This window comes from Musca domestica, unplaced genomic scaffold (assembly GCF_030504385.1).
Source record: "Musca domestica strain aabys unplaced genomic scaffold, Musca_domestica.polishedcontigs.V.1.1 114, whole genome shotgun sequence".
Lineage (NCBI taxonomy): Eukaryota > Metazoa > Arthropoda > Insecta > Diptera > Muscidae > Musca > Musca domestica.
Window position 1 is genome coordinate 2,073,477 of NW_026712144.1, and position 27,111 is coordinate 2,100,587.

General features: G+C 35.7%; 2 protein-coding genes across 2 annotated transcripts; both read right to left on the reverse strand.

Moving 5' to 3' along the window:
* Positions 1-6,414: 6,414 nt before the first annotated feature.
* LOC131807172 (uncharacterized) lies at positions 6,415-7,179 on the reverse strand. Its single transcript, XM_059132196.1, has one exon. The coding sequence runs from the start codon at positions 7,177-7,179 to the stop codon at positions 6,415-6,417; it is 765 nt and encodes a 254-aa protein (XP_058988179.1).
* An 18,532-nt stretch (positions 7,180-25,711) lies between these two features.
* LOC131807173 (uncharacterized) lies at positions 25,712-26,950 on the reverse strand (the record flags this gene model as incomplete). Its single annotated transcript, XM_059132197.1, has 2 exons — positions 25,712-26,194; positions 26,661-26,950. Coding segments are annotated over 2 exons (773 nt in total), but the record flags the coding sequence as incomplete, so codon positions are not given.
* Positions 26,951-27,111: the final 161 nt, after the last annotated feature.

Here is a 27,111-nt window from a genome sequence, read left to right on the forward strand (position 1 = left end):
TTTTCAATACCAAAAGTCCTGCAGACATATTTTACATTTGAGTAAAATTTTATGAATTTACTTCAATTCCTTCGGAAGCTAGAGTCATTTCCACAGGCGGTTGGACGGACAGACGGACGGACATCGATCAAGAATATATATACTTTGTGGGGTCTAAAATGTATATTTCCATATTATGGTGCACGGTATAGTAAGTCCGAATTCGAAATTGCAAATAAAAATATTTTGAAGTCAAGCCATACCCCTAAAAAATTATAAAATCAGGGGCAGCCTTTGAAATACCTTAAAAGTGGTAAACGATTAGAATATAGAAAATACCTCTGGGCTTTTAAGAGTATGAATTAGAAGTGCCTTCAGAGGGTATATATCATTTGATACGACCAAAACATGCCTCATCGAAATTACGGTCTCTTTGGACCAAATCCATTTCAGGTAATTAGACGTCGATCTAGCGATGTCCGCCCGTTTGCCTGTCTGGTTAGTGCGCACAACAAACTTTCTAAGGCAGTATCCGATTTGGTCTAAACTTGGTACATCGTAATATTATGGTCAGACTTCGATCGAGTTGGAAGATGGGCAATATGGGTCAACTCCTCCTGGTAGCTCACCCACATAATGTTAACAGTTTCAAAGATTTGCATCAGTGCTAGGTTATGTGAGAAAGTTGACTTTATCTCTCCACTGCATCAAGTACTCCCCCCACAAAGGGTCAAAATTTTGAATAATTAAAACACTTATAAAATGTGATGTAAGTATCAGATTTTCTTTAAATTACACACACCACAATATTTTTATTAATCCAAGGTCTGGCGTGAATATGGAATATATTGGTTCACTCCTTCTGGTGGCTCCCCCACAAAGGGTCAACATTTTGAATATTCATGACGCCCATAAAATACGAAATTAACATCCGATTTCATTCTGGCACCTTCCCCACATAGGATTCAAGATTTTGAAAACACAAAACAAAAACGAAATTAGCATCCAAGTTTCTTCAAATTTCACATATCCCAATATTTTTGCTAACGCAAGATTTGTTGTGAATAAAATAGGTATCTGTCAACCCCTTCTGGTACCTCACCCATAGATGTTTAAAGGTTGATAACTTGCGAAGCAAGTCGGCGATTCTTTACAACTTGCTATATCTATATATTTCTCTTAACCAGAAATCTGATATGAATATGTAATTTATCGGAAATTATGGTATCATGTCATAAAAGTGGATATAAATGTTCCATTTCCTTCAAATTTTGCAGATACCAATATTTTTATCTGTATTACATGAAGTATGAAACTGGAATACTTCAGTCCGGTATATCTGGTACATCTCGCATATTTCCACATTTTACAAAAATTTACACATATTTCATATAAAATATAGGAAGTAGCTGATGTAGTCCAAATCTGGCACTTTGTAATAGTTATATCAGTGTTAGGTCAGATACGAATTGGTCGTGGCTGAGGGTATACATCTGATAATATTTTACTTGTTATGAAAAGACGTTGAAATAGTTTTGACTAGGACAATTAGATGTGAAACCATAGTGTAAAGGTTTATCTAACTCTTTCTTCGAGCCACTATTTCTCATTTCGTAAATTTTAATACAACTTGAGAAATTTGACCCATATCGTTCCTATTTCCTTCACCATTTCTGGAAAATGTTAAAATGTGCGTTATCTATCATCTTCACACCAGACCTTGTGTTGTGAAATTCGTGAAATTTTAGGAAAATCTGACCAAAATCCTAGTGCTCACTTCGAGTTCTATGGACATTTCGTTATTTTAAGAGAGTTAAAATTATTCAAAATGTTTATCCTTTGCGGGGATGTATTTGATGGAGATTGCCGATTTGGTCAATTTTTCCACCTGATCTAGCACTGATAAAAATGTTAGGATTTGTGAAAATTGTCAAAACTGGATGATTCTTTCTTATTCTATAAGGTGAATTATTTTCTTTAAAAAAAAATTTGCAAGAGGTTCCGGAAGGAAAGGACCGATATTGCCCAGCTCTGAGCTCGATATATATATTATAATAATACCAAGTCTAGATCAAAAAGGGATAAGCTTTTGCGTGACGGGTATAAAAATTTGATTGAGTTTCGTAATTTCTAACCGTTTCAAATGATTGGAATTTCCGAGCTCCAGAAAAGCTATTTTTTAACCAAGTTTCACAAAATTAAATTTTTTTTTTTCAAATTTATATTCTTAAGTTTGGAAATAGATAAAAGTTTCTTGGAATACAATGATACCGGTGAACAACCAAACAATCCGTAATACAATTCAGGTAATTTTGCCGATTTATTGGCCTTATGCGGCAATAATATTGCAGAGAGCTTTTGTAGGACCAACTCATTATTTTAAGTCAATACCACACAGTTATACGAAATATTAATAGAATGGAATTTTCTAAATATTCGTATATATTGACCTCAATATGTTCACCCAGAATGTCTAAATGTTCTCTTTTCATTTTTTAGCATAAAATTGCTTTTCATAATTCGCACTACAATAAACCACTCCATGATATGACAATTACAAATACATATTTATGTCTGTTCTAATTATGTTTGATATCAACACATTTGTTACTCTCGAACAAAGATTGTAATTCATATTGTTTGGCCCCAAAGAACAATGCATCCATGCCACTGTCATCCACTGGACGATATACTTAGTAAATGCATCGATCGATCGATCGATGTCTGCTTTATGTTGCAATGTAACACAAATATGTTGTGTTGTGCCGCAGATATTTGCATGCAAATAATAATGTTGCAATCCAAACAAAAGACTTAAGACACAAACACGTTGGTCATCGATCATTTGTGATCTTTTCAGTTTTCAATGCAATAAGCATTACGTATTTTGGTATATATAGGGAGGATGGGGAGGTGGGAAGGGGGTAGAGTTCTATCAGCGGCACAACATCGATAAATAACATCTTTATTTAATGTGTTGACTAGCTGGCGAACTGGCTGCCTTGCTGATGTAAAAGGGTAATGACATAAAAATGGACTTATGAGGTAAACTTGTTAGAAATAGGTTTTGTTGTAACAAATGTTGTTGTTTTCTAAAGTTGTTACCTTAGTTGTAAAGGAGAACTAGTTTAACGACAAGTGATGACATGATAATATTTCTTTTTTTTATATGATACTAGCTGAACCCGGTGCGCTTGATTTTATATGCATTCAAAATTTTATTTACGAATATATGTTGGGTAAAAACAAAAAACAAATTTAAAAATTAAAAAAAAAAATTATTGCACTACTTTAATGCGTAAATAACCAAAACCATTAGAAAAGCAGTAACATGACATACATACACGAAGGGTTTGTCCTTCGGATTTATTTATTTCATAGCAAATACCAAGCGTGCAGTAAACTGCAATCTTTTGAAGTTGAGTGGCATTTCTATTGCAATTATCGAGATAGCAACATACTTCGCCGTAATAAGCGTATTTCAAATCAATTGTTGTGTTGTTTTTTAGTGTTAGCCTAAGGCGTTGTGGGTCAATGGTTCTTATTAAAACACACCTTTCATATTTCATTGAAATTGGTGCGTCAAATATGTGAAATCGGCCGAGAATATGTATATGGGAGCTATATCCAAATCTTCACTAATTTCCAATTAATTTGTCACATTTATTATTGTAACCAAATTCCGCCACACATTCTGAATTTCATGGGTATCGGTCATATATATCATGTTTGGTGCATAACATGTATGAAATCGGCCGAAATATATATGTTAGCTATATCCAAACCTCAACTGATTTCAATATAATTTGGCAATTTTTTCTGGTGCCAGATTTTGTCTCTCTCGCTTTGGGTGCATCAAATATGTGAAATCGGCTTAGTATATATATAGGAGCTATAATCAAATCTGAGCGTATTTGAATATAATTTGTCAAATTTATTTTTGTACCAAATGTAGCCACTCATGCCAAATTTCGTTGGAATCGGAAATACGTATCGTGTTTTGTGCATCAAATATGTGAAATCGGCGGAAAATATATATGGGAGCTATATCCAAATCTGAACCGATTTTAATATAATTTGACTAATTTATTTTCTAATCAAAATCCCGTTACATATTCCAAATTCTTTGGAATGGAACATACATATCGTGTATGGTGCATAAAATACATGAAATCGGTCGAAAATATATATGGGAGCTATATCCAAATCTGAACCGATTTCAATTTAATTTGATAAATTCATTTTGGCTCCCAATTCCGTTACTTATTTTAAATTTCATTACAATTGGAAATACATGTCGTGTTTGGTCCACCAAATACATGAAATCGGCCGAAAATGTATATGGGAGCTATATCCAAATCTAAACCGATTTCAATATAATTTGGGAAATCAATTTTTTAGATAAAATCTATCACACGTTTCAAATTTCATTGAAATTGGGGATACATAGCGTGTTTGGTGCATCAAATGCTTGAAATCGGCCGAAAATATATATGGGAGCTATATCCAAATCTGAACCGATTTCAATATAATTTGACAAATTTATTTTCGGATTAAATCCCGTCACACATTCCAAATTTCATTGGAATCGAACATTCATATTGTGTTTGAGGCATCAAATGAACGAAATCGGTCGAAAATATATATGGGAGCTATATCTAAATCTGAACCGATTACAATATAATTTGGCAAACTTATTTTTGTTCCAAATTCCGTTACGTATTCCAAATTTGGAGACTGTATCTTCAACCAATCAATAGATATGTGCATATAAAATCTAAATTTTTGGGAGGTACCTCCGATTCTGATGCTATATCTCCAGTTCCAAGTGGAAATTCAAAAATGTATATAGCCTATGTTACTTTCAGGCGATGTTGCAGTATATATGGAAATTTTCAGGAAAATTTATTCAGCGGTTTTCGAGTCCATAAATTACAAACAAACAAACAAACAAACATACAAACATTTTCCTCTTTTATAGATATAAAGAAGATTTTCCGAAAAATTCTACAAACTTGGTTTCAATAATGGATTTTTCGTGGAAGTACGGTTACGATTCTAAATGGAGAGTTTTACTTTGTGTTCCTTGAAATACTATCGTCCGAACCAAATCCCAGCTTAAAGTTATTCGTTTTTCCAACTAAATTAAATCGTTTCTAGACCCTACACCACATAGTGGTAAGGGTATTATATCTTTGTGCATTTGTTTGTAAAATGGAAAAGGAAAGCAGATAGACCCATAGATCCTTTTGATGATCAGCATAGAATCACATTTTGAGTCGATTTATGCATGTCCGTCCGTCCGTCCGTCTGTCCATATATTTTTGTAAACAAAATGCAGATCGCATTTATTATTCGTTTGAGATAAAATTTTCTAAATAACATTTGTTTGACACAAAGACGAACCTTATTGAAATTAATGAAAATCGGTACAAATTTAGTTATAGCTCCCATGTATATCTTCATCCAATTTTAAATTTCTTGTGCACCAAATGGCTAATATCAGTCCAAATGGTGTGAATTTTGCTACATCCAACCATGCATGTGCTTCATATTTGATGAAAATCGGTTCAGATATAGCTATAGGTCCCATATATATGTTTCATCCGATTTGGTGTTTATGTCCCTCACAATCGTAATACACACCCCACAAAAATGATATTTAGTACCAGATATTAGATTCAGCCTAGCAATACATGATTCAAATTTTATCAAGATCGGTTCATATTTGGATATTGCTCCCATACATATCTCTCCGATTTTAGGTTCATATCGTATTTTGGCACTTTCGACCGAATTTCGTATAGAAATAAATACTTCAAATTTGGTGGAAATCGCTTCAGATATAGCTATAGCTCCCATATATATCTCTTCCGATTTGGTGATTAAATCTCCAACATTCAGAATATGCACTCTACCATACACATATTTTGTACCAGATATCTCACAGAGCTCATAATGCCCTATATAAACCTTTCTTTTACGAGAGCTCTACTAAATAAGCATAGTGGTGTAGGGTATCATATAGTCGGCCCCGCCCGACTTTTGAGGTTTCCTTACTGGTTATATTTTTGCCTTATTTTCTACTCCAAACTTAACAAGATAGAAAAGGCTACAGCCGGGCGGTGCCGACCATTTTGTATCCTACAACACTACAAGTTTCTATAGATCTGAACACCTTGTAGAATGAAGATTCTTCTATGAAACATCTCCATATCCTCTACAGAATAATAGCAAATCTTGAATCTGAACCTCTTTTCAAAGAATCATCGTAAATCTGGAACCAATATTTTCCAATAACATTTTGCGACACAGGATATACCGTTAAATCTGCCCCTGTATCTACTAAATACCTGGTTTTCGATTTAATGTCTCGAACAAACAGGCGACATATATCTGGGGTACACTCATCCGTCACCAAAGATGGTGCACCATTCAGTTTTCCGAAGTTGGAGGCTTATAATTGCATGGAGCAAGACATTTTCTGGCTTTATCCCCAAATTTGAAATGATACCAACAATAAGGTTTTGATTTGCTTCCGGAATTTGACCGTCTATTCCTTGATGATGATGACTTGCTACGGCTTCTTGACTTCCTGAAGGAATTTATCTGCGTGCAGAGCGTTTGCAATTTCTTCTCAATTTCCTCTAAACGAGTGCTCGATGGAGAAAAGCTGCACACATCCGATTCACTGCTATCCTCAATCTTATCGGCCATCGTTGATAATTTGTCAAGACTATCTTCACTAACTGACAATATCGCCTTCATTTGTGAAGGAAGACGTTGCATCCACAACTGCTTCAAAATGTCGTTTGAAACCTTACCTTGAGACAAAGACCGCATTTCGGATAATAACTCTGAAGGCTTCTTGTCTCCAAGTTCAACGTTAGTCAAAAGCTTCTTGAGACGCTTCTCCTCTGAATCCGAAAAACTGCTAATAAGTTTTTCCTTAAGCGTGTCGTACATGTTTTCTGCAGGAGGATCGACGATGATGTTTGATACCTTCTCCAAAATACTGCTTTCAATAGATGCGACAATGGTATGGAATTTTGTGGAATCTTGCGTAATACCAGCCATAATGAATTGCGATTCCATTTGTTTAAACCAAAGCAGCGGGTCTGAACGCCAAAATGGTGGAGCTTTCACAGCTACTCGCGAAACTTCCATTGATGGTCCAGAATTTGTAGCGGTGGTTGCCATTAGTAGGTCTGATTTCCGTTCAATTGGCTGTTCTTATTTTTTTGTCCGGGGTCACCAATTTGTTGTGCGTTGGTATGAATAAAACCACAACAATTTAATTTTTTTAAAAAATTAATGTTTAATTTCCAAAAGACAAAATAGAACTCTCTAGAAAATGTAAAAATTATTTTGTTGTCACCAAATACAAAAACTGAAAGTCAAGGCTAACTTGACGAAAAATGAAAAATACAAAATCAAAGATGACTTGATCACATAAAAATAATATTTTTAAAGTAAATTATTATTGAGTACTTTCCGGCCGCCACAAGATCACTAAAATAAATGTAGTGTTAATTTGTATTTAAAAAAATATTTGAACATTTAGACTCCTTTATATGATTCCCTGTATCCCCGATATTAGGCTATATTCGTTATCGAAATCAGCATCAATGTAAGGTCACAGATGCACCTTTCATAAATTTTTGATTTCGTTAATTTTGGTATTTTTTCACCAACAATTTTGGTTCACTTTCCAAAATTCTAGACTTAAGCGATGCCCTAAACTCTAATATCGTAAACAATTTCATGTCTATTGGTCCATAAATGAGAACTGTAGGACAACTGAAAAATCTACACATTTTTTAGGTTTTTGAACAAAATATATCTCCAAATCGAATATCTTCCAAAGAAATAGGCTTCTATTCTGATTATAACACTACTTCTTTCGCAAAATTTCGCGAAGGTCGGACCCCCAACACATGTTGTTGTAAGGAGCAAAAATGCTATTAAATGTGCTATTCGATATTGTAAGTCAAATCCCATATTGTAAGTCATCCAAAATAGTAGACCAATGTCATCCACTTCGTATCTTGGCTAAGTCTGAAATAAATGTACCAGATTTTGTATATATCGACTACTTCATTCACCTTTACATGGGATATGTAATAATTTTTGGAAAATGTGGAACTGTGCATGAGGTACCAGATATTTTCATCGAATGCTGAAAAATATTGCAATGAGCAAAATTCAAAGAAAATCTAAAATTTGTTTCCAAGATAATGCCAATAATTGTTAATCAAAATTCAAACTTTTTGCTGAGGGCTGTAGTGAGCCGATGGCTTCTGTATTCACATCAGATCTCTGGTGACCAAGTTTTAAAATAATGGCTGATTTGTTTCGCAAATTATGAGAGATATAAGTATTGGAAATTGTGATCCATTGTGGGGGGAGGTAACAGAACGATATCTATTATCTTCGCACCAGAGTTTGTGTTGATAGAAATATTGGGATATGTGAAATTCGAAGAGAATCGGATGCTTATTTGGCAAATCATACGATATAATTATTCAAAAATTTGTCGCTTTGCGTGGGAGGTACCCGAAGCGGTAAACCGATATATTCCATCTTCACATCAGGTCTTTTGTTAGTCGCAGTATTGGAATATGCGAAATATTGAAACGAATCAGATGCTTATTTCGTATTTTATAAAAGTTATAATTATTCCAAATGTTAACCCTTTGTGTGGGAGGTACATGAGGGAGTGGCTCGTTGTTGCCCATTTTCGCACCGGACATAGCGCTAACAAAAATATAGAGATTTGCAAAATTTGAAATCAATTGGAGGATCCATCCTTGTTGTATATGTGAAATTTTTGAACTTTTGTGAGGGAGGTACCGGAAGGAGTGGAAATATACAGGGCGAGATGAAAAAACTGCAACCAACTTCAGACTGCTGTAATTTCTAAGCCACTCGTCCAACATCTAATAAAATTATTCCCGTGAAAGTTCATTATATTGTTTACAAACGTACAAAAGCATTTTGGTGAGTATTTTCCAGAACAAAGTTATTCGTGATGGAATTCAAGCGTGATAGTGTGATTTCTTTATATTTGGCTGGAAAACCACAAGTGGCTATTGTTAGAGCACTACAGCATTTAAATGTGAATAAATCTTTTGGTCTCTCTTACCATCGCTCGTTACCGTGATACTGGTAGCGTATCCCAACCTCAAGGAAGTGGACTGTAGAAAACATCAGCAGAAATGGTTCGAAAAGTAAAGAAGCGACTTGATCGATACCCACGTCACAGTGTCCGAAATATGGTTTGTAAGCTGAACCTATCGCAATATTTCATTGAAGTTCCAAACAGTGCAAGAATTTACCCCGCAACAGAAAGAAAATAGACTCGCTTGGCCGAAAGTGTGGAACTGCCGAATTTGTTTACCTGCCAAAGAGGTCAGTTGAAAATTTGCACCTTCGGTTGGCCACCAGAACCCAAGCGCCGGCCATGGTGATGGTGTGGGCCGCCACAACAACCGATGGTCGCACTCCGCTCGTATTAATCGACCCTGGCATCGGAATAAATGCCGAATATTATGGCGAAAATATTCTGGAGGGTGTATTAAAGCCTTAGCCACGCAAACATTTTGGCCGCAGACCTTGGACATTCCAATAAGACTCAGGACCATCGCACTCAGCACGCCCCATCCAAGAATGGTTACAAAATGAGGTTTCTCGCTTCATTTCCAGCGCACAATGGCCACCAAAATCTCCGGATACCAATCCGTTGGAATATTGTGTCTGCAGTATTTAGGAAAGCAAGGTCGGCACTAAAAAATACCAAAGTGTCGATCACCTCAAGCAAGCGCTTCGACGGGAATGGTCCAAAATACCGCAGAGCAACATGCGGGCAGCGTGTGACGATTTCATTGACCGTTTGAAGGCTAAGGTTAAAGGTGACCAGTTCGAACAAATCTAAACTTTTTCTAAAATTTGATGCTGCTTTAGACATTTTTGCTTTCATTCAAAAAAATTTAAACACGTAAATAAGCTGTAAGTTCGGCTGGGCCGAACTTTAAATACCCTCCACCATTTGGTACAAATTTGGCAGTTTTCAAGAAAATAAAATTCGTTAAAAATTCTGTTAAATCTTATAAATACCGAAAGTAGCCATATATTAGGGTCTATACGACGACGTGGACCTGCATGGGCAACTTTTGTCATAAGCTATTACAATATTCAAATGCTGAAATCATATAATTACCGAATATAGGGAGGTACCATGGGTGTTATAAAACATGGACCTGCACAGACAATAGACAGATAGAGGAACAGACATTGTTAAATCGACATAGAATTTTATGCTGATCAAGAATATATATACTTTGTGGGCGTCTAAAATGTGTATTTCGTAAATATAATGTGTATTTCCATTGGAGTGTATAAAAAATTTAAAAATTATGGCGTTTCACTTTGTTGCAGTTTTTTTTATATATTCTCGGCCGATTTCACATATTTGATGTACCTCCAATTTCAATGAATATGGGAGGTGTGACGGAATTCGGTGTGAAAGTAAATTTTGTCAAATTATATTTAAATCGGTTAAGATTGGTATATGATTTTATGAAGGAGCATTGAGCATCGCCGTTGCAATGGTATTAGGCAAACAGCAAAAAAACTACACAACAATTTAATTGAGGATACGATTATTACAGGGCAGTACGATGCTACCTCGAATTCTCTAATTACAACAGAAATGCCACTCAACTTTAAAAGATTGCAGCTATGAAATTAATAAATCCGAGGGACAAACCCTTCGTGTATGCTGTCTAAATTTGGCATGTTTCTTCTTTGCTCATGGTCATCTATGAACATACCAGGTTGAAGCGTTGGCAGACCAAGCTATTGGTGTATTTACACATTAAAGTATTAAAATAATTATTTTTTTTAAGTGTTTTATTATTATTATTTTTTTTTAACTAACAAATATTCGTATATAAAATTTTCAATACATAAAGAATCAAAAGGGGTAGCGAAGCGCACCGCGTTCAGCTACTATCTCTCATAAAATTACGAAATAAGCATCTTCATATTTTACACATCCTAATATATCTATCAACAAAATATTTTGTGTGGAGATGAAATATATCTATTCACTCTTTCTGCTATTCTGACCTTGAACCCACCTCCATGAAAAGTTTTGTGAGGATCGGGCCATAATTGGAACCCCTAGCGTGATTGCAATTTTACATGGACAGACGGACATACGTAGCTAGATCGACTCTGCTCGGCGAGATAGGAAGATCCATATATAGTTTTCTATGTCTTATCCAATATTTCGCTGTGTTACATAATTTTTTGGCCCAATAAAACTTATAATAACCACCACACTTAGTGTTGTGGGGTACAAAAATCGATCGGAGGTACCTCCATTCCAAAAATAACACCAGGCGCTCATCAGCATTTTCTTTTTAGAACCCATTCAATTACAAATCAAAACTGTATATAAATGAGGTAAACCTTACCATGCTGATGAATGGACAATGGTCATAAATCTCCACAACATTAAAAAAAACAGAGTTCCCACCATATAAAGCCACCACCACCAACAACCGCGTTATTAATGTCCAATGTAATTGATGTGATCATCATAAACAACAACCCCATAAAACAACATTCATATCAATAAATATTATTAATTAGAAACATGGCAGATGTAAAAACTAAGCAACAAAATGTTAATCCGGTTGTAATTTCCCGCCAATTACTGGCATTTTTTTTTTCGAATATATTCCCATTTGGTATTTTTGCGCAAAAAAAAACACACACAAACTGTTTAATCTTAGCAAAAAAACTGCTTAAAACGTATTTGCATATTTGTTTGATTTTTTTTCTCATACAATTCAAACTCTGAAGCTGATGAACTAATGATATTTGATATCTTCAGTTCCTTAATTAAACAAATATCTGACCTGAGGCTATATGGCTTTTTTTCTCGAAATGATTCTTCATAATATCGCCGCTGTAATCAAAAAAATTCTTAGTGTCATAGATTCAGTCTGATAATCTTTTTTGAGGGAATTTCGATGATAAATCTTTATTTGACATTATGTACCGGTATCGTTATCTGATTTTTTTTTTCTATCAATATTTATCGTTTGTGCATGTGTGTGTGTGTTGGTCATTTTGCGGATGCTCATAGTTGTATTTAAATATCAATTAATTATATTTTTGTATATTTTTTTTTTTTCTATTTTTATAATCTTGATTTGTTGTTGATTTTTTATCTCTCTAATTATGTCTGGGATTTTAGAGCCGTTGTAGCAAAAGCCATAAATTATTTTTGGCATTTTGGCTTAACAAAGTTATCAGCTGTCACATCAATTGACTACTGATGTCAATACACCGAGATTTATACGGATATTACCTCACAGTGGAGATGTGTTAACATCTGAAGATAGAATGTAACAGAATAGTGCCGAAAAATATTTTTAATATGATTTGTTGTTTGGTGCGAAATCAGAAGAGTTTTTTGAAAATGTCAAAAAGAAAATAATAAGGAAGAAATATTATTTCAGAAACATAAAGCAATAAATCTGAACTTGATGATGCTAAAAGGTTCGATTTTATGGCTGAGAATCACTCGCCCTCAAATCATAAAATTAGCTCATGTGTTTTCAGCGGAAATATACTGAACGCCTTTTGGAGAAATAACATAAGTTTTTTTCTAAAATATTATTTTTATTTTTATTTATGAATTTATCTTTTCGTAATATTTATATGGATATTGCCAAACAATGAAAATTTGTTAACACCTCAAACTCCAACGTAAACAATAATACCAAAATAACATTAAAATGATTTATTGTTTGATTTGAAATTAGAACATTTTATAAATGCCATAAAAAATATAATAAGGAACCAATTTTAATTAACAAATTAGGAAATGGGTTTGAGGTCTTATAAAGGTTTTCATTGAATAAAATAAAACTAATTTTTCTGTTACATATGAGCCATTAATAATACTGACTAAATATATTTTTGCACTAGTCCCATCTAGACATACCTTGCGCAGCTTATACAATAACATTTTCTTAGATTTCTTACCAATTCTTTACAACATGTTAAATATTATTATGAGCTAGATCGGTTTTGTATCGTCTTGTAGTTATTGTCCAGAATCACTTGATTCAATATTATATCATTCACATGACAAATAATAATAGTTTTTGACAGAAACGTGGTGGTTGAATACAAAGGAATATAAAAAGATTCAGTAGATGCCGTTTGGTAGTAGAAAAATGTGATAATAACGTATTATAATTAATTAATTAATAGGATTTTCGCTGATTTTTATACAGGTATTTGAGTCCATATCTATCATAATCTGTTGCTTTTCTCCACAGCTTAACGCCATTTTTCGCGATGTCGGAATAACATATTTGTGTAAATTTTGTAATGCATTTTTACCATATCGTCGTCCATCGATTGCCTGATCTAGATATTAACAGACAATATGCATTTTGTTCAATCTTTACAGTTTTATACCATTGAAACAAAAAGCCAGCCTCAGGTTTTAAGCTCTCTGAAGTAACTTTGCCAGCTAGGTTTCAATAAACGTTTTTTCAACCAATTCGGGATGTATTATGTGCGATATTACAGTATTTTAGAAATGTACGACGTTTAATACTTTTTCTACGTTTTATACACGTATATGACGTTTAAAACTTTTCGACAGTTGAAAACCTAAAAAACTGTCAAACAGACTATCCCTGTTCACAATATATTGGAGAATATATAAAATTTGTCATTCCGTGTGCAAACCCAGAAAATATTTGTCGGAGACCTCATAAAATAAAAAAGTAAAAAGAGATTCAATTCGGCCGGACCGAACTTTTAACACCCTCCACCATTAGGTAAAGAAAACATTTTAATACAATAGTATCTACAGGGTGAGATAAAAAAACTACAACAAAGTCAAACGCCATAATATTTACATTTTTTGTTCTTTTTTTAATTTTATTGAATGAAAGCAAAAAATGTCGGAAATAGCATCAAATTTCAGAATAAGTTTAGGTTTGTTCGAATTGGTCACCTTTGGCACGAATTATGACCTTCCATCGGCCAATGAAACGTCACACGCTGCCCGAATGTTGCTCTGCCGTATTTTGGCCCATTCCTGGCGAAGCGCTTGCTTGAAGTGATCGACACTTTGTTCTTCTTTAGTGCCAACTTTGTTTTCTAAAATACTCCAGACACAATAAAGCAACAGATTGGTATCCGGAGATTTTGATGGCCATTGTGCACTGGAAATGAAGCGAGAAACCTCATTTTGTTACCATTCTTGGGTAGCGCGTGTTGAGTGCGATGGAATGGAATATTACGATATGTTCAGCTAACGAGCCATATTTTGGCCACTTCCTTGACGTTGATCTACGCTATCAGTATCACGGTAACGAGCGATGGTACGAGACACATAAGATTATTTATTTGCTAGATGATATGTTCTATTTCAATGAAATTTGAAATGTGTGACGGGATTTGATAAAAAAATAAATTTGGCAAATTATATTAAAATCGGTTCAAATTTGGATATAACTCCGATATATATTTCGACCGATCTCATGTATGTTATGCACTAAACACGATATGTGTGTCCGATTCCGATGAAATTCAGAATGTGTGGCGGAATTTGGTTAAACTAATAAATTTGACAAATTAATTGAAAATTCGTTAAGATTTGGATATAGCTCCCCTATATATTGTCGGTCGATTTCACATATTTGATGCACCAAACAGCTCCCATTTGGAAGTTGTTACGAAATTTGGTGTAAAAGTAAATTTGGTAAAATTATATTTAAATCGTTTCAGATAGGGATATGATTTTATGAAGAAGCATTGACCCACAACGCCTTTGCAATGGTATTAGGTTAACAGTAAAAAACTACACAACAATTTGATTGAGGATACGATTATTACGGGGAAGTATGTTTCTACCTCGAATTCTCTTACTGCAACAGAAATGCCACTCAACTTTAAAAGATTGCAGTTCCTGAACGCTTGGCATTTTCTATGAAATTAATAATTTTTCATGGGGTAAACATTTTGTCAGGACAGAAGCCTAGCAGTTTGGATGGTCATCGAATAAATTTTTAATCCCGGCGAAAACACAAATAGACAAAAAGGTCACTCCAGACCGTTACATTGACGCTGATACCCAAGATATCGCATATATAGCAAAATATGGTGAAATAGACCACAATTTTGGGTGAAAACTCCAAAATTAACTCAAACGAAGACTTAAATCGATAATTTCCTTCCACCCCACAATTCACATATTCTAATATATCTGTCACAACCAGATCTAAAGTGAAGATAGGTTGTAAAAGCTCTCATTAAAAAAAACTATTGGAATATCACATTTTGTAGAAATATCTTATATCTTAATATTTATAAGTTGTTTCCAACAGGTAAGCAAATAGACAAAATCATCGCCTATGGTATTCGTCCTCGAAAAAAGTTCTAAATTTCAATTAGAGTGGAAATAGGACTCTACGTTTAGGCATATACCCCATGTAACTGTACCTTCTGATTTTTGGTATTTTAAAGCATCGTTCAAAATTTCCTATGAAATTAACTGTAATTTGGTAGAAAAGAAAAAAAAAACGTTCAAGCTAAATGTTTATTCTATATAAAAAGAATTAAATCTAAATAAAAATACCACAAAGTATACTTATGTGGAGTATCACAAGGTCATATATGACTAGAAGGAAACTCTTGCTAATTTAGGGTAGCCACGGAAACTAATACAAAAAAATGAAAAGACAAACCTACCACCCTTAGAATTCACCTATGCCTCAAACAGTCATAAATGGCTCATCACAGAAAAAATCTCATTACAAATAATGGGTTTATCAAGTAAAGTGTGGCACTAGTAACTAACTACAAACATCATCTTAATCAAAACCGCCTACTTTCAATATGAGTTTGAACTGGTGATCTTCTGATTGAAATTCGGACCCATCATGTCATTTGAATCACTTGTATGTGCATAGATAAACTCTTCATATTTTTGTCGAAGCAGGTTTTTTAGGTTTTGTTGTCCAGTGGCACATATGCCTACTACGATGGAGTCCTTGGTCACACAATCGATGATAAGTTATTATATTGGTCATTATATAAGCTTTTATGGAATAACTCATTAAAAATACAGCGGATAGTGAGTTGTTATTTTGTTGTAATAATGTAACTATAAAATATTTGACTTGTATATAAAAGTAATAATTTTTGGCTCATAAATATTACCCACCCATTTTCTGGCTGGAACAAAGCCTTGTCCTTCGACAGAAGGAAAATATTTGACTTTACTTTTCATAGCAAAATGTGTAAAAAAATAATATTGTCAAAAAGATCAAGGTTGATTATTCCAACTTGTTTCTCACAATTTCATTACAAAATCATCAAAAAAATCACAAATTTGAATAAAAGATCAAAAATTTATTATTAAACATGACCCTAAAAATGTTATATCAATGTGTTGTTAGTCCTTCATCTTACTATCAGAAACATCTTTTTTTACGATTCTTTAATTAGTTACGATGCCTTCAAGTAAAAAAAAAACAACAATTAAAAACTCATTCACGCATAACCACAGTTTTTTTTCACACACAGAGACACCCCCACCCTCATCATCAATGAATTTTAATTCACCCACACACACAAAAGGTGTATGCATGTTCTTCAGAATACCATAAAGTTTGAGATATATTTCCTCATTTGCACAATTCGCACTCTCGTGACTCTGCTCTTTAGCCCTCACAACATGACTTTTTTATAGCGGCAACAAGAAGTTGGCCGACAGTCAAACTTGCCGGCCGGCTGGCTCGTTGACTGAGTGATTTTTGCTTAACTTCACAGGCCACTGCTACGCATGCGTATTACATTAACATTTAGAAGCAGCATGAATTGTTGTTTTTGTTGTTGTTGTCATTTTTTGTTGGTTATTAACATATTTATTTCTAGAGACGGCTGTCGGTTTTTGTTGATCAAAAAAGTTGTTGGCCAAAAAAACAAAAATTGAATAAACAATAACAACATCTTTAAGCAACGCACTTTTAACACAGACGGAAAAAATATGCAAACACATTCAAGCCACCAAACCAAGCGTCAAGCCGAAAACACACACACAAAAACTACAACAACAACAACAATTGTTGCGGCTGGCCTAAGTCTTTGGTCAAAAACACACATTTTGATGTTGTTTACTTTGCTCGTTGCCTAAAATGTTGTACCACGCCGAATTTGTAAATCGAAGTTATCACGTTTCAGATTTTTGGAAATGGTTAAGTCGATTGAATTGAGTGCTATATATAAAAGTGAAAAGGGTCACTCGGCTGTATATACATAGCAAGTGCCCGCTATTTCGTCAGCGAAAAGTCCGCCTTAAAATTTTAGATACCCACCAACAGTTGGTCTTATGCGTTTTTAGAACTCAAAATGCACAATTCCTTCAGTTTGACAAGATTTTTATCAAAACTAAATTTTCAGATTTTCAAGGTTTCATATATTATTCAAGTGTTTTCCTTTTTCGGAAAGAGTAAAGACAAATGTTAACATTTTACACCAAAAAGTCTTCAAAATCTTTCATCTTCAAGTTTTCGTAAGAGGATATTAGTTAAACCATTGAACAATGGACTTTAATCCGCTTTTCTTCTTAAAAGACTTAAACTTCCCATATGTAAACCCTAGAACCTACTGTGACCTTAACATCAAATTTCAGAATTTCAGCTCTATCCCTTCACCCAATACTAGATTTATTAGCAATTATTACTTGTCGTCCTCATATACCTACAGTGACCATAATATCAAATTTCGTGATTTCAACTCATTAATATCCCCCATTACGAAATTAAACACCATTAGTACAATTAAGGTACGCATATCCAAACATGGTCCTTTTGCCAACCACAAACACCAATCATATACAATTTCAGCATTTTATCTCAATTCCATCAGTCAATACAAATAAAAGTACTAAATAGTACAATTATAGTACGTATTTCCAAAACAATATCTTTCACTCCCCGAAACCAAATGATCCAATACCAATTTAGTAACATTTAGTACGTATATCCAGAAAATTACCACCTCTTCATCTTAGACACCAACAGTGATCCAAGATTGGTACCAAATAGTACTTTTCGGACAATTAGAGTACGCATTTGCAGAACAACCACCAGATACTAAAGAGACCTTAATATCAAATTACTGGATTCCTGGTCTATACATTCACCCAATACCCAATTTAGTTCCACTTAGTACTTTTCGAACAATTATAGTACACTTTTCAAAACCACCGCCATATCTCAGTCGAACATACCAACAGATTCCTCAATATCAAATTTCCTGATTCCATCTCCATCCAAATTTAGCAACAATCAACATCTCTACATCCTAAACATGAACAGTGATCCAAATATAGTACCATTTAGTACTATTCGAACAATTATAGCACGCATTTGCAAAAACAGATACGAACAGAAACTTCAATATCAATTTTCGGCATTCTAGCTCTACAAATTTATTCAATACCAAATTTAGTACCACTTACTATTTTTCGCATCATTTTAGTACTCACATGCAGAACCGTTCCATCTTTCTCAATCCTAGACACCAAAAGTTACCGAAATATAACATTTCAGGGTTTTAGCTCTATCCCTTCACCCAATACCAAATTAAGTATTTATTAGTACTTTTCGTACAATTATAGTATATATATCTAAAACCACCTCCATATCTCAATTGCAGATCCATACAGGGGCTTCAACATCAACTTTGAGGATTTCAGCCTTATCCCTGCACGTAGTAATGGATTTAGTACCATTTAGTACTTTTCGCACAAATACAGGACATATTTTCATATTCACCTCCACAGACTCTAATAGTGACATCCATATCCAACATCAGGATTTTAGCTAAATTTCTTCGCCCGAAACCAAATTTAGTACTTTTCGTACAATTATAATGCGCATTTCGAAAACCACCTACATATAGTAATTCCAGACCGTACGTAATCTAAACATCAAATTTCAGAATTTTATCTCTATGCCTTAGCCCAATACCAAATATTGTACCATTTAGTACTTTCCGTACAATCTGGTACACATTTCCGAAACCACCAACATATGTCCAGCCCACAAATGCAAGCACTATCTTTTCACCCTTTACCAAATGTACCAAATATAGTACTATCTAGAACTTTTTCTTGCACTCGTAGTACACATTTCCCAAACCACCTCTTATCACAAACCAAACACCAAGAAGGACCTAAATACAAAATTTCCAAATTTGAGCTTCATCCGTTCACCCTAAACCAAACAGTTATAAATTTAGTACCATTTAGTACAGGTCGCATACATTGGTACACATTTTCAAAACAAGCTTCATATATAAAACTTACTTTCCAGCCTTGAATCTCATACCAAATTTCAAGTTTTTTCCTATATCCGTTCACATAAATAACAAAATGGTACCATTTTAGAAGTTAGTACCATTTGAGACTACTTTTCGTAATCTTAATGTTCGAATTTTCAAAAAACCCTTTGATACATGTATTCTGCACTCCATCAGTGACTCGCATTATATTTTCTAGTTAATTCCGCTTGTCCAACACAAAGTTTTAGTACATTTTAGAAACTTTTCGAACCATTTTCAACGGACCCTCTTTGGCAAGTAAACACGATCATTTGTTTGTTTGCAAACTGTTGGACAACGAATATTTTCTCATCGGATGAAAACCAAATTCGGCAGTTCATCACTTTCGGCCAAGCGAAGCAACTCTTTAGCTCTTTGAGTCTATTTTCTTTCTGTTGCGGTGTAAGTTCTTGCACTTTTTGGATTTTTCAATGGCTTTACCCCGAACTAATTTTCAATATTTGCCGAATGGAATATTGCAACATGTTCAGCTCACGAGCCATTTTCCGGCCACTGCGACGCGGGTCGCTTCTTTACTTTTCGAACCATTTCTGCGATGTTGCTGTTTTCTTCCGTCCACTTCCGTGACGTTGGGCTACGTTACCAGTATCACGGCTACGAGCGAAGGTACGAGACATAAATATTTATTCACATTTAAATGCTGGAGTTCTCTAACGATAGCCACTTTTGGTTTTCCAGCCAAATATAAAGAAATCACGCTATCATGCTGGAATTCCATCACGAATAACTTTTTTCGGAAAAATTCTCAACAAAATGCTTTTGTGCGCTTGTTAACAATATAATGAGCTGTCACTGGAAATATGTAATAGCTGTCGGACGAGTGACTTGGAAATGGCAGCAGTCTGAAGATGGTTGCAGGTTTTTTCATCTCACCCTGGAACAGTGGTCCTCCATTCCCAAAATTTGTCCGTTTGCGTTACAAGCATTTTGATGTATGAACCTTGAGGAAATTGAAAATTTATTTCGTTCCATTTTTAAAAAAAAATTATACTGTACGCATTTTGAAATAACTATATACCTCGTTCGCTTAGTATGACATTTTCAATACTCAACCTCCACTTTTATATAAGTGGCGTACGTACGTACTCAATTTATTATTTTCCACTATTTTTTCCACAACATTACCTACCATATAGTCAACTAAATATACCATCAAATCTACCCGTAGTGTCACTTGAATAATAAAGTACTAAACAAACACCAAGCAAAACCATGACCTATAACACGTTCATTTATTTGTTATAGAAATTGCTTTTGCCTATTGGCCATTTAAAATCCATGGCAGAAGAAAATAAAATTGAGTACCATTTAATGACAACAAAGCCAACAATGAAATAATGCAGAAGTGAAATAAAAACGATGCTAACAATTGAATTACAACAATCAAATCTTAAGTGGCGCCAAAAACGAAATAATTCGATTCGAATGGAATTGAATCGAATTTAGTTCCACATTAAGTGTGAATGAAATCGATAATTAATACCAAAGCGTAAACAATGCGGAACACGTTTTCGCATGGAAGTTTGTTTTTGAAAATTTAACAAAAAATAAAAACAATAATTCATATTAGTTATCCAAAACACCAATCACTAAAACTAGGTTTATGGATTTTTGCCCATTTTTGACATTTATTGGTGTACATATTTAAAATTAATATTTATTAAAAACGGTAGTTTTTCCTTATACGTTGACAATTTCCTCAATCATTGACACCATTCATATAAAAGCCATGCCATGAAATAATACAGTTAAATAATATACAGAAAAAAACCAGTAAAGAAAGTCTTGAAGTCGGGCGGGGCCGACTTTGTGATACCGCATAACAATTAAAAGTTTTTATGGGAGAATTCAATCAAAGGACCATTTGGTGCACAAATTTGAAATCGGATAAATATATATATAGGGAGCTATATCCAAATTGGAACGATCTCGATAAATTTGGCAAAGATATTTCTGAGCTGTATTGATATATTGCCCTGAATATCGTTGTTACGGAGTGCATATTACGGCTGTGGGTAACAAATATGACAAATCGGATGAACAGTATATGTGGGAACTATACCTATATCTGAACCGATCTTCACCAAATTTGACATACTAGCTTCTAGACTCAATTCGGTCGTAAGTGCCATCCCATTTGGGCAAATATTAGACGATTGGTACACAATCAAAGGTAAATCGGACGAAGTTATATAGGGAGCTATATCCAAATCTGAACCGATCTCGATAAATTTTAGCAAATGTATTTCTGAGCTGTATTTGATATATTTTCCCAAATATTGTTGTTACAGAGTGCAAATTACGGCTGCGGAGACAAAAAAATAGCAAATCGGATGAACAATATATATGGGAGCTATAGCTAACCGATTTCGATCAAATTTGGTATACTTATTTTCAGTTCCCATCTGATCGTACGTGCAAAATTCCATACTATTCGGACTGATATTACACCTTTGGTGCACAATAAAAGGCAAATCGGACGAAGATATATATGGGAGCTATATCTAAATTTGACCGATTATCTCCAATTTCAATATGGTTCGTCCTTGGGCCAAACAAATGATTTGATTTCATCTAGATAGGGCATTAAATGCGAACTGTACTTTGTTTACAAAATACATGGACAGACGGACGGACATGCATAAATCGACTCAGAATGTGATTCTGTACAGATCATCAAAAGGAACTGTGGGTCTATATCGTTTCCTTTTGCCTGTTACAAACAAATGCACAAAGACATAATACCCTGACCACCTTGTGGTGTAGGGTATAAATATACAGTTATTTTTATGTGGCGAACTTATCCGACACTGAAAGGCTAATTCATCATATTTTCAGTAGTTTGTTCTTCAAATCTCATAAAATTGACCATAAATTTAACTTTTATACCCTCCAACATAAAAGGAGTTTGTCATTCATTCCTCTAAAAATTCATTCGGTACCCACAAAGTATATATATTCAAGATCAGCATAAAATTCTAAGTCTATTAATATGTCCGATGTGAGTCTGTTTACATCAGGATACAATCCACTTTGACGAAGAGCTTTGAAATTTTGCTCAATACTTTGTATTGTGTCTACGATGGTTGGTATTGAAAGTGAGATGTATTGGTCCACGTTTTTATTGAGAGTTTGTAAGGGCTTCTATCTATATAGTGGTATCTCCCCATATTCGGTATATTGAAGAGTTTGCACAATTTTTTAGCGAAAAAACTCAACAATAAAGAAGTTATGACCATTTTTTAAATTTATTATTTAGGGTTCGTGATTATTTAGGGTTTGTAATATTATCTATGCTTTTCTATAGCAGGTACCTCCAAATATTCGGTCTATCTATTGGGCCCATTTTTGATCGAATTTGTTTTAAACTCGATATTTGTAGTTCATAATGGTTCGGAAACCGGTGTTAAAAATTGTCCATATTTTCCACGGACTCCATATAACGGTATACGTCAATATTCGATATTTTAATGATCCTAGCCACATTTTGTCACGGAATTGTTTCAATTTGGGTATTTAAGACTCGCAATAGATATAAAGGGTGAGATAAAAAAAGCAACAATTTCAAACGCCATAATTTTTACATTTTTTTTTTATTTTATTGAATGAAAGCAAAAAATATCGGGAATAGCATCAAATTTTAGAATAAGTTTAGATTTTTTTTCGAATTGGTCACCTTGGCACGAATTATGGCCTTCAAACGGCCAATGAAACCGTCACACGCTGCCCGAATGTTGCTCTGCGGTATTATGGCCCATTTCCCGCAAAGCGCTTGCTTGAGGTGATAGACACTTTGGTATTTTTTAGTGCCAACCTTGCTTTCCAAAATACTCAGACACAATAGTCCAACGGATGGGTATCCTCATTCGAGGAACCTCATTTTGTAACCATTCCTGGGTGGCGCGTGCTGTGTCCTGTTGGAATTTTCAAGGTCTGCGATCAAAATGTTTGCGTGCCCAAGGCTTTAATACACCCTCCAGAATATTTTCTCTAATATATCCGCATTTATTCTGAAGCCACTGTCGATTAATACGAGCGGAGAGCGACCATCGGATGTTATGGCGGGCACACCATCACCATGGCCGGCGCTTGAGTTCGGGTGGCCAACCGAAGGTGCACATTTTCAGCTGACCCTTTGGCAAGTAAACACGATCATTCCGTTTGTTTTCTTTCTGTTGCGGTGTAAATTCTTGTACTTTTTTAAATTTCAATGGCTTTACCCCGAGTTCATTTTTCAATATTTGCCGAATGGAATATTCCGATATGTTCAGCTCACGAGCCATTTTTGGGCCACTGCGACGAGGGTTTCGATCAATTCGCTTCTTTACTTTTCGAACCATTTCTGCTGATATGATGTTCTTCCGTCCACTTCCTTGACCAGTATCACGGTAACGAGCGATGCTACGAGACACAAAAGATTTATTCACATTTCAATGCTGGAGTGCTTTTCGGAGTATTTTTTTGCCTTTTTTCTGAATAGAAAAAATTCGGAGTGATTTCTTGTTAGGAATAAAAAAAACAATCGGAATGATTTTGTTTCGGAATAGGAAAAAATTCGGAGTGATTTTTTTAGCATAAAAAAAATCGGAGTAATTTTTTTTTCGTTTAGAAAACAATTGGGAGTATTTTTCGTTTAGAAAACAAATCGAAGTATTTTTTTTCGTTTTGAAAAATGTCTGAATATTTTTTTTTTTTTTTTTGCATAGGAAATAAATCGGATTTTTTTTGTTTAGAAAACAATTCGGAATACTTTTTTCGTTTAGAAAACAAATTTGAATAATTATTTTTTTCGTTAAAAAAAATCGGAGTAATTCTTAGAAAAAAAAATTGGAGTAATTTTTTTTCTTTTGTAAGAAAAAAATTCAAAAGTAATTTTTTCAGAAAAAATTTAGAGTCATTTTTTCGTACTGATTTTTTTTTTTTTTGACATTACCAAATACTCGGATTATTATTTTTCAAATTTGACCCTTTGTGGGGGAGGTACTTGATGGAGTGGACTGATATTGTCCATTACCGCACCTGGCCTAGCGCTGATGCAATATTATGATCTGCAAAGTTGGAGCAAAATCGAATTATCCTTTCCCTTTCAGCGGGAGTTAACGTTTCCAGGAGGAGTGGACCGATATTGCCCATCTCCGAACTCGATTTAAGTTTGATTACGATGTACAAAGTTTGGACCAAGTCGGATACTTCCTTGTAGAGTTATCGTTCGCACCAGCCAGCCAGACAGACGGACATCCCTAGATCGACTCCAAATGTCCTGAAACGGATTTGGTCCAAAGTTATCCAGGTCTAAAACATTTACTTTGATGAAGCACGTTTTGGCTGTGGTCAAATGATATATTCCCTCTCTAGCCATATGTCTGGGGGTATAAACATTCAGAAATTGGACGATAACTTAACCTGTATATAAAGCTTCTAATCGCCAATTACAGTGACCGTTGCTGTTAACGATCATCGTTGACCTACTGATATTTTTTCAACAGATCGCTTCGTTGAAAATTGCTGCTACGTGAGTTGAGATGCTGTGGTCAGTGTGTCCATGGGGCTAGCCGGACTGCGTTCTCAACGTTGTGGGCCAACACGCAACGTAAACGCAAACATCTAACATCGCAGCATCGCTCATAAACTATGGAATTAAGCGAAAATTCTCATCATATTTGTTTTTTATTAGCTGAAACTTTAATATTTGTATTCTTGTTAGTGTGTGTGTGTATTTTGCACATAAAGTTGAATTTTTTCACAAAAAATATATTTTTGCTGTTGCTGAGATGGATGTTGCCGCCTTATTACTTGAGGCCGTCATTGCCATAAATCATCAAATATAAACAACAACAACAACGGCCAATGGCCTCTTGACAGCTGTCATACTTTGCCTTGTTGCTTGTGGTACACGATTTTGGTCAAAAGGTCAAGAATTTCACATAAACCTCCACTTTGGAGTTCTAAACTTGAAAATGCCAATGATGAGCTAAACACAAAAATAAAAACTCAAAAATTTTAGGAAAATTATTTTTTTATTTATATTTATTTTCTTTTATCAAAAATACATGTCTAGATATATAAAAAAACAGTGGCTGTACATAAATAAAAGTTGTTTTTTCATTCGGCTTGATTTGTTTTTGATGTGGTTTTTCGTAATGGAAGTTCAAGGTACTAGAGTTTGGTTAGCATTGATTCATTCATTCGTCAATTTTCAAAGTTTGTCGGACTGTCCTTGTGCGTTTGTGGTAATACTTGGCGCTTAATTGGTACGGTTGAGTATGTCTCTACATAGCTAGGGTTAGAACTGGTCGACCTTAGTACTTGAATGGTTTGCTGGGTTTATTGTAGTTGTAACATCGGGTCCCAGTGAACCGGAATCCTCACCGGTACCAGGGCTGTTCCTGGATATGAGGGCTTTTGTGGGCCAGGGTACGAGGGCTGTGGGGTCGCGTAGTCTGTGATCCAGGATAGGATGGTTGTTGAGGTCGGGTAGTTTGAGAGCGGGATATGAAGGCTTCTGTGGTTGTGTTGTCTGTGATCCAGGATATGATGGCCGCTGGGGTGGGTGGTTGTGAACGGGGTATGATGGCCGCTGGGGTTGGGTGGTTTGTGAACCGGGGTATGATGGTTTCTGTGGACCAGGGTATGATGGCTGTTGAGGTTTCGTGTTGGCTTCCAGGATATGATGGCTGTTGTGGTTGGTGGAAGGATAGCTTGGTTTGGGTTGGCTAGATGATGGTTCTGGGATATTGTGGTCCCGATGGTCCTTGAGGTTCGGGTGCTGGGCAGCCAGGAGGAGGACGTTGACCTGGTCTCAAAGGAGCTGAGCAGTCAGGTCTGGCTCGGGGCATCCAGGAGGAGGACGTTGACCGGGTCTCAAAGGAGCTGAGCAGTCGGGTTCTGGCTCAGGGCATCCAGGTGGAGGGCGTTGACCTGGTCTCAAAGGAGCTGAACAGTCAGGTTCTGGTGCTGGACAGCCGGGTGGAGGACGTTGACCTGGTCTCAGAGGAGCTGAACAGTCAGGTTCTGGTGCTGGACAGCCGGGTGGTGGACGTGCGGTCTCAATGGGGCTGAACAGTCAGGTTCTGGTGCTGGACAGCCGGGTGGTGGACGTTGTCCGGTCTCAATGGGGCCGAACAATCTGGCTGTTGTGGTTTACTTCCTGGGACGTGGCTTATAACCATTGTTGGTGACACTTCGTTTCCCTCAGGGGGGCAATATCAACACCGGGTTTATCTGAAGGGAACTGTGGTTCTGTCCAGGTCTTCCAGGTTGCTGTCGGGTCCGGGGCCAGGAGCAGGGCGACCAGGTTGTTGAGGGCCAGGACCTGGGGCTGGACGACCAGGTTGTTGAGGACCAGGACCTGGGGCAGGACGGCCAGGTTGTGAGGTCCAGGACCAGGGGCAGGACGACCAGGTGTGGAGGACCAGGACCTGGTGCAGGGCGGCCAGGTTGTTGAGGGCCAGGACCTGAGGCAGGGCGGCCAGGTTTTTGAGGACAGGCGCGGGAGCTGGACAGCCAGGAGGAGGACGTTGTCCTGGTCTCAATGGAGCATACAGTCCGGCTCAGGTTCGGGGCAGGCCCGGTGGAGGGACGTTGGCTGGTTCTCAATGGAGCGCTGCAATCGGGTTCAGGTTTGGGCAGCAGGTGGAGGGACGTTGACCAGGTCGCAGGGTGCACTGCAATCTGGTTCTGGTT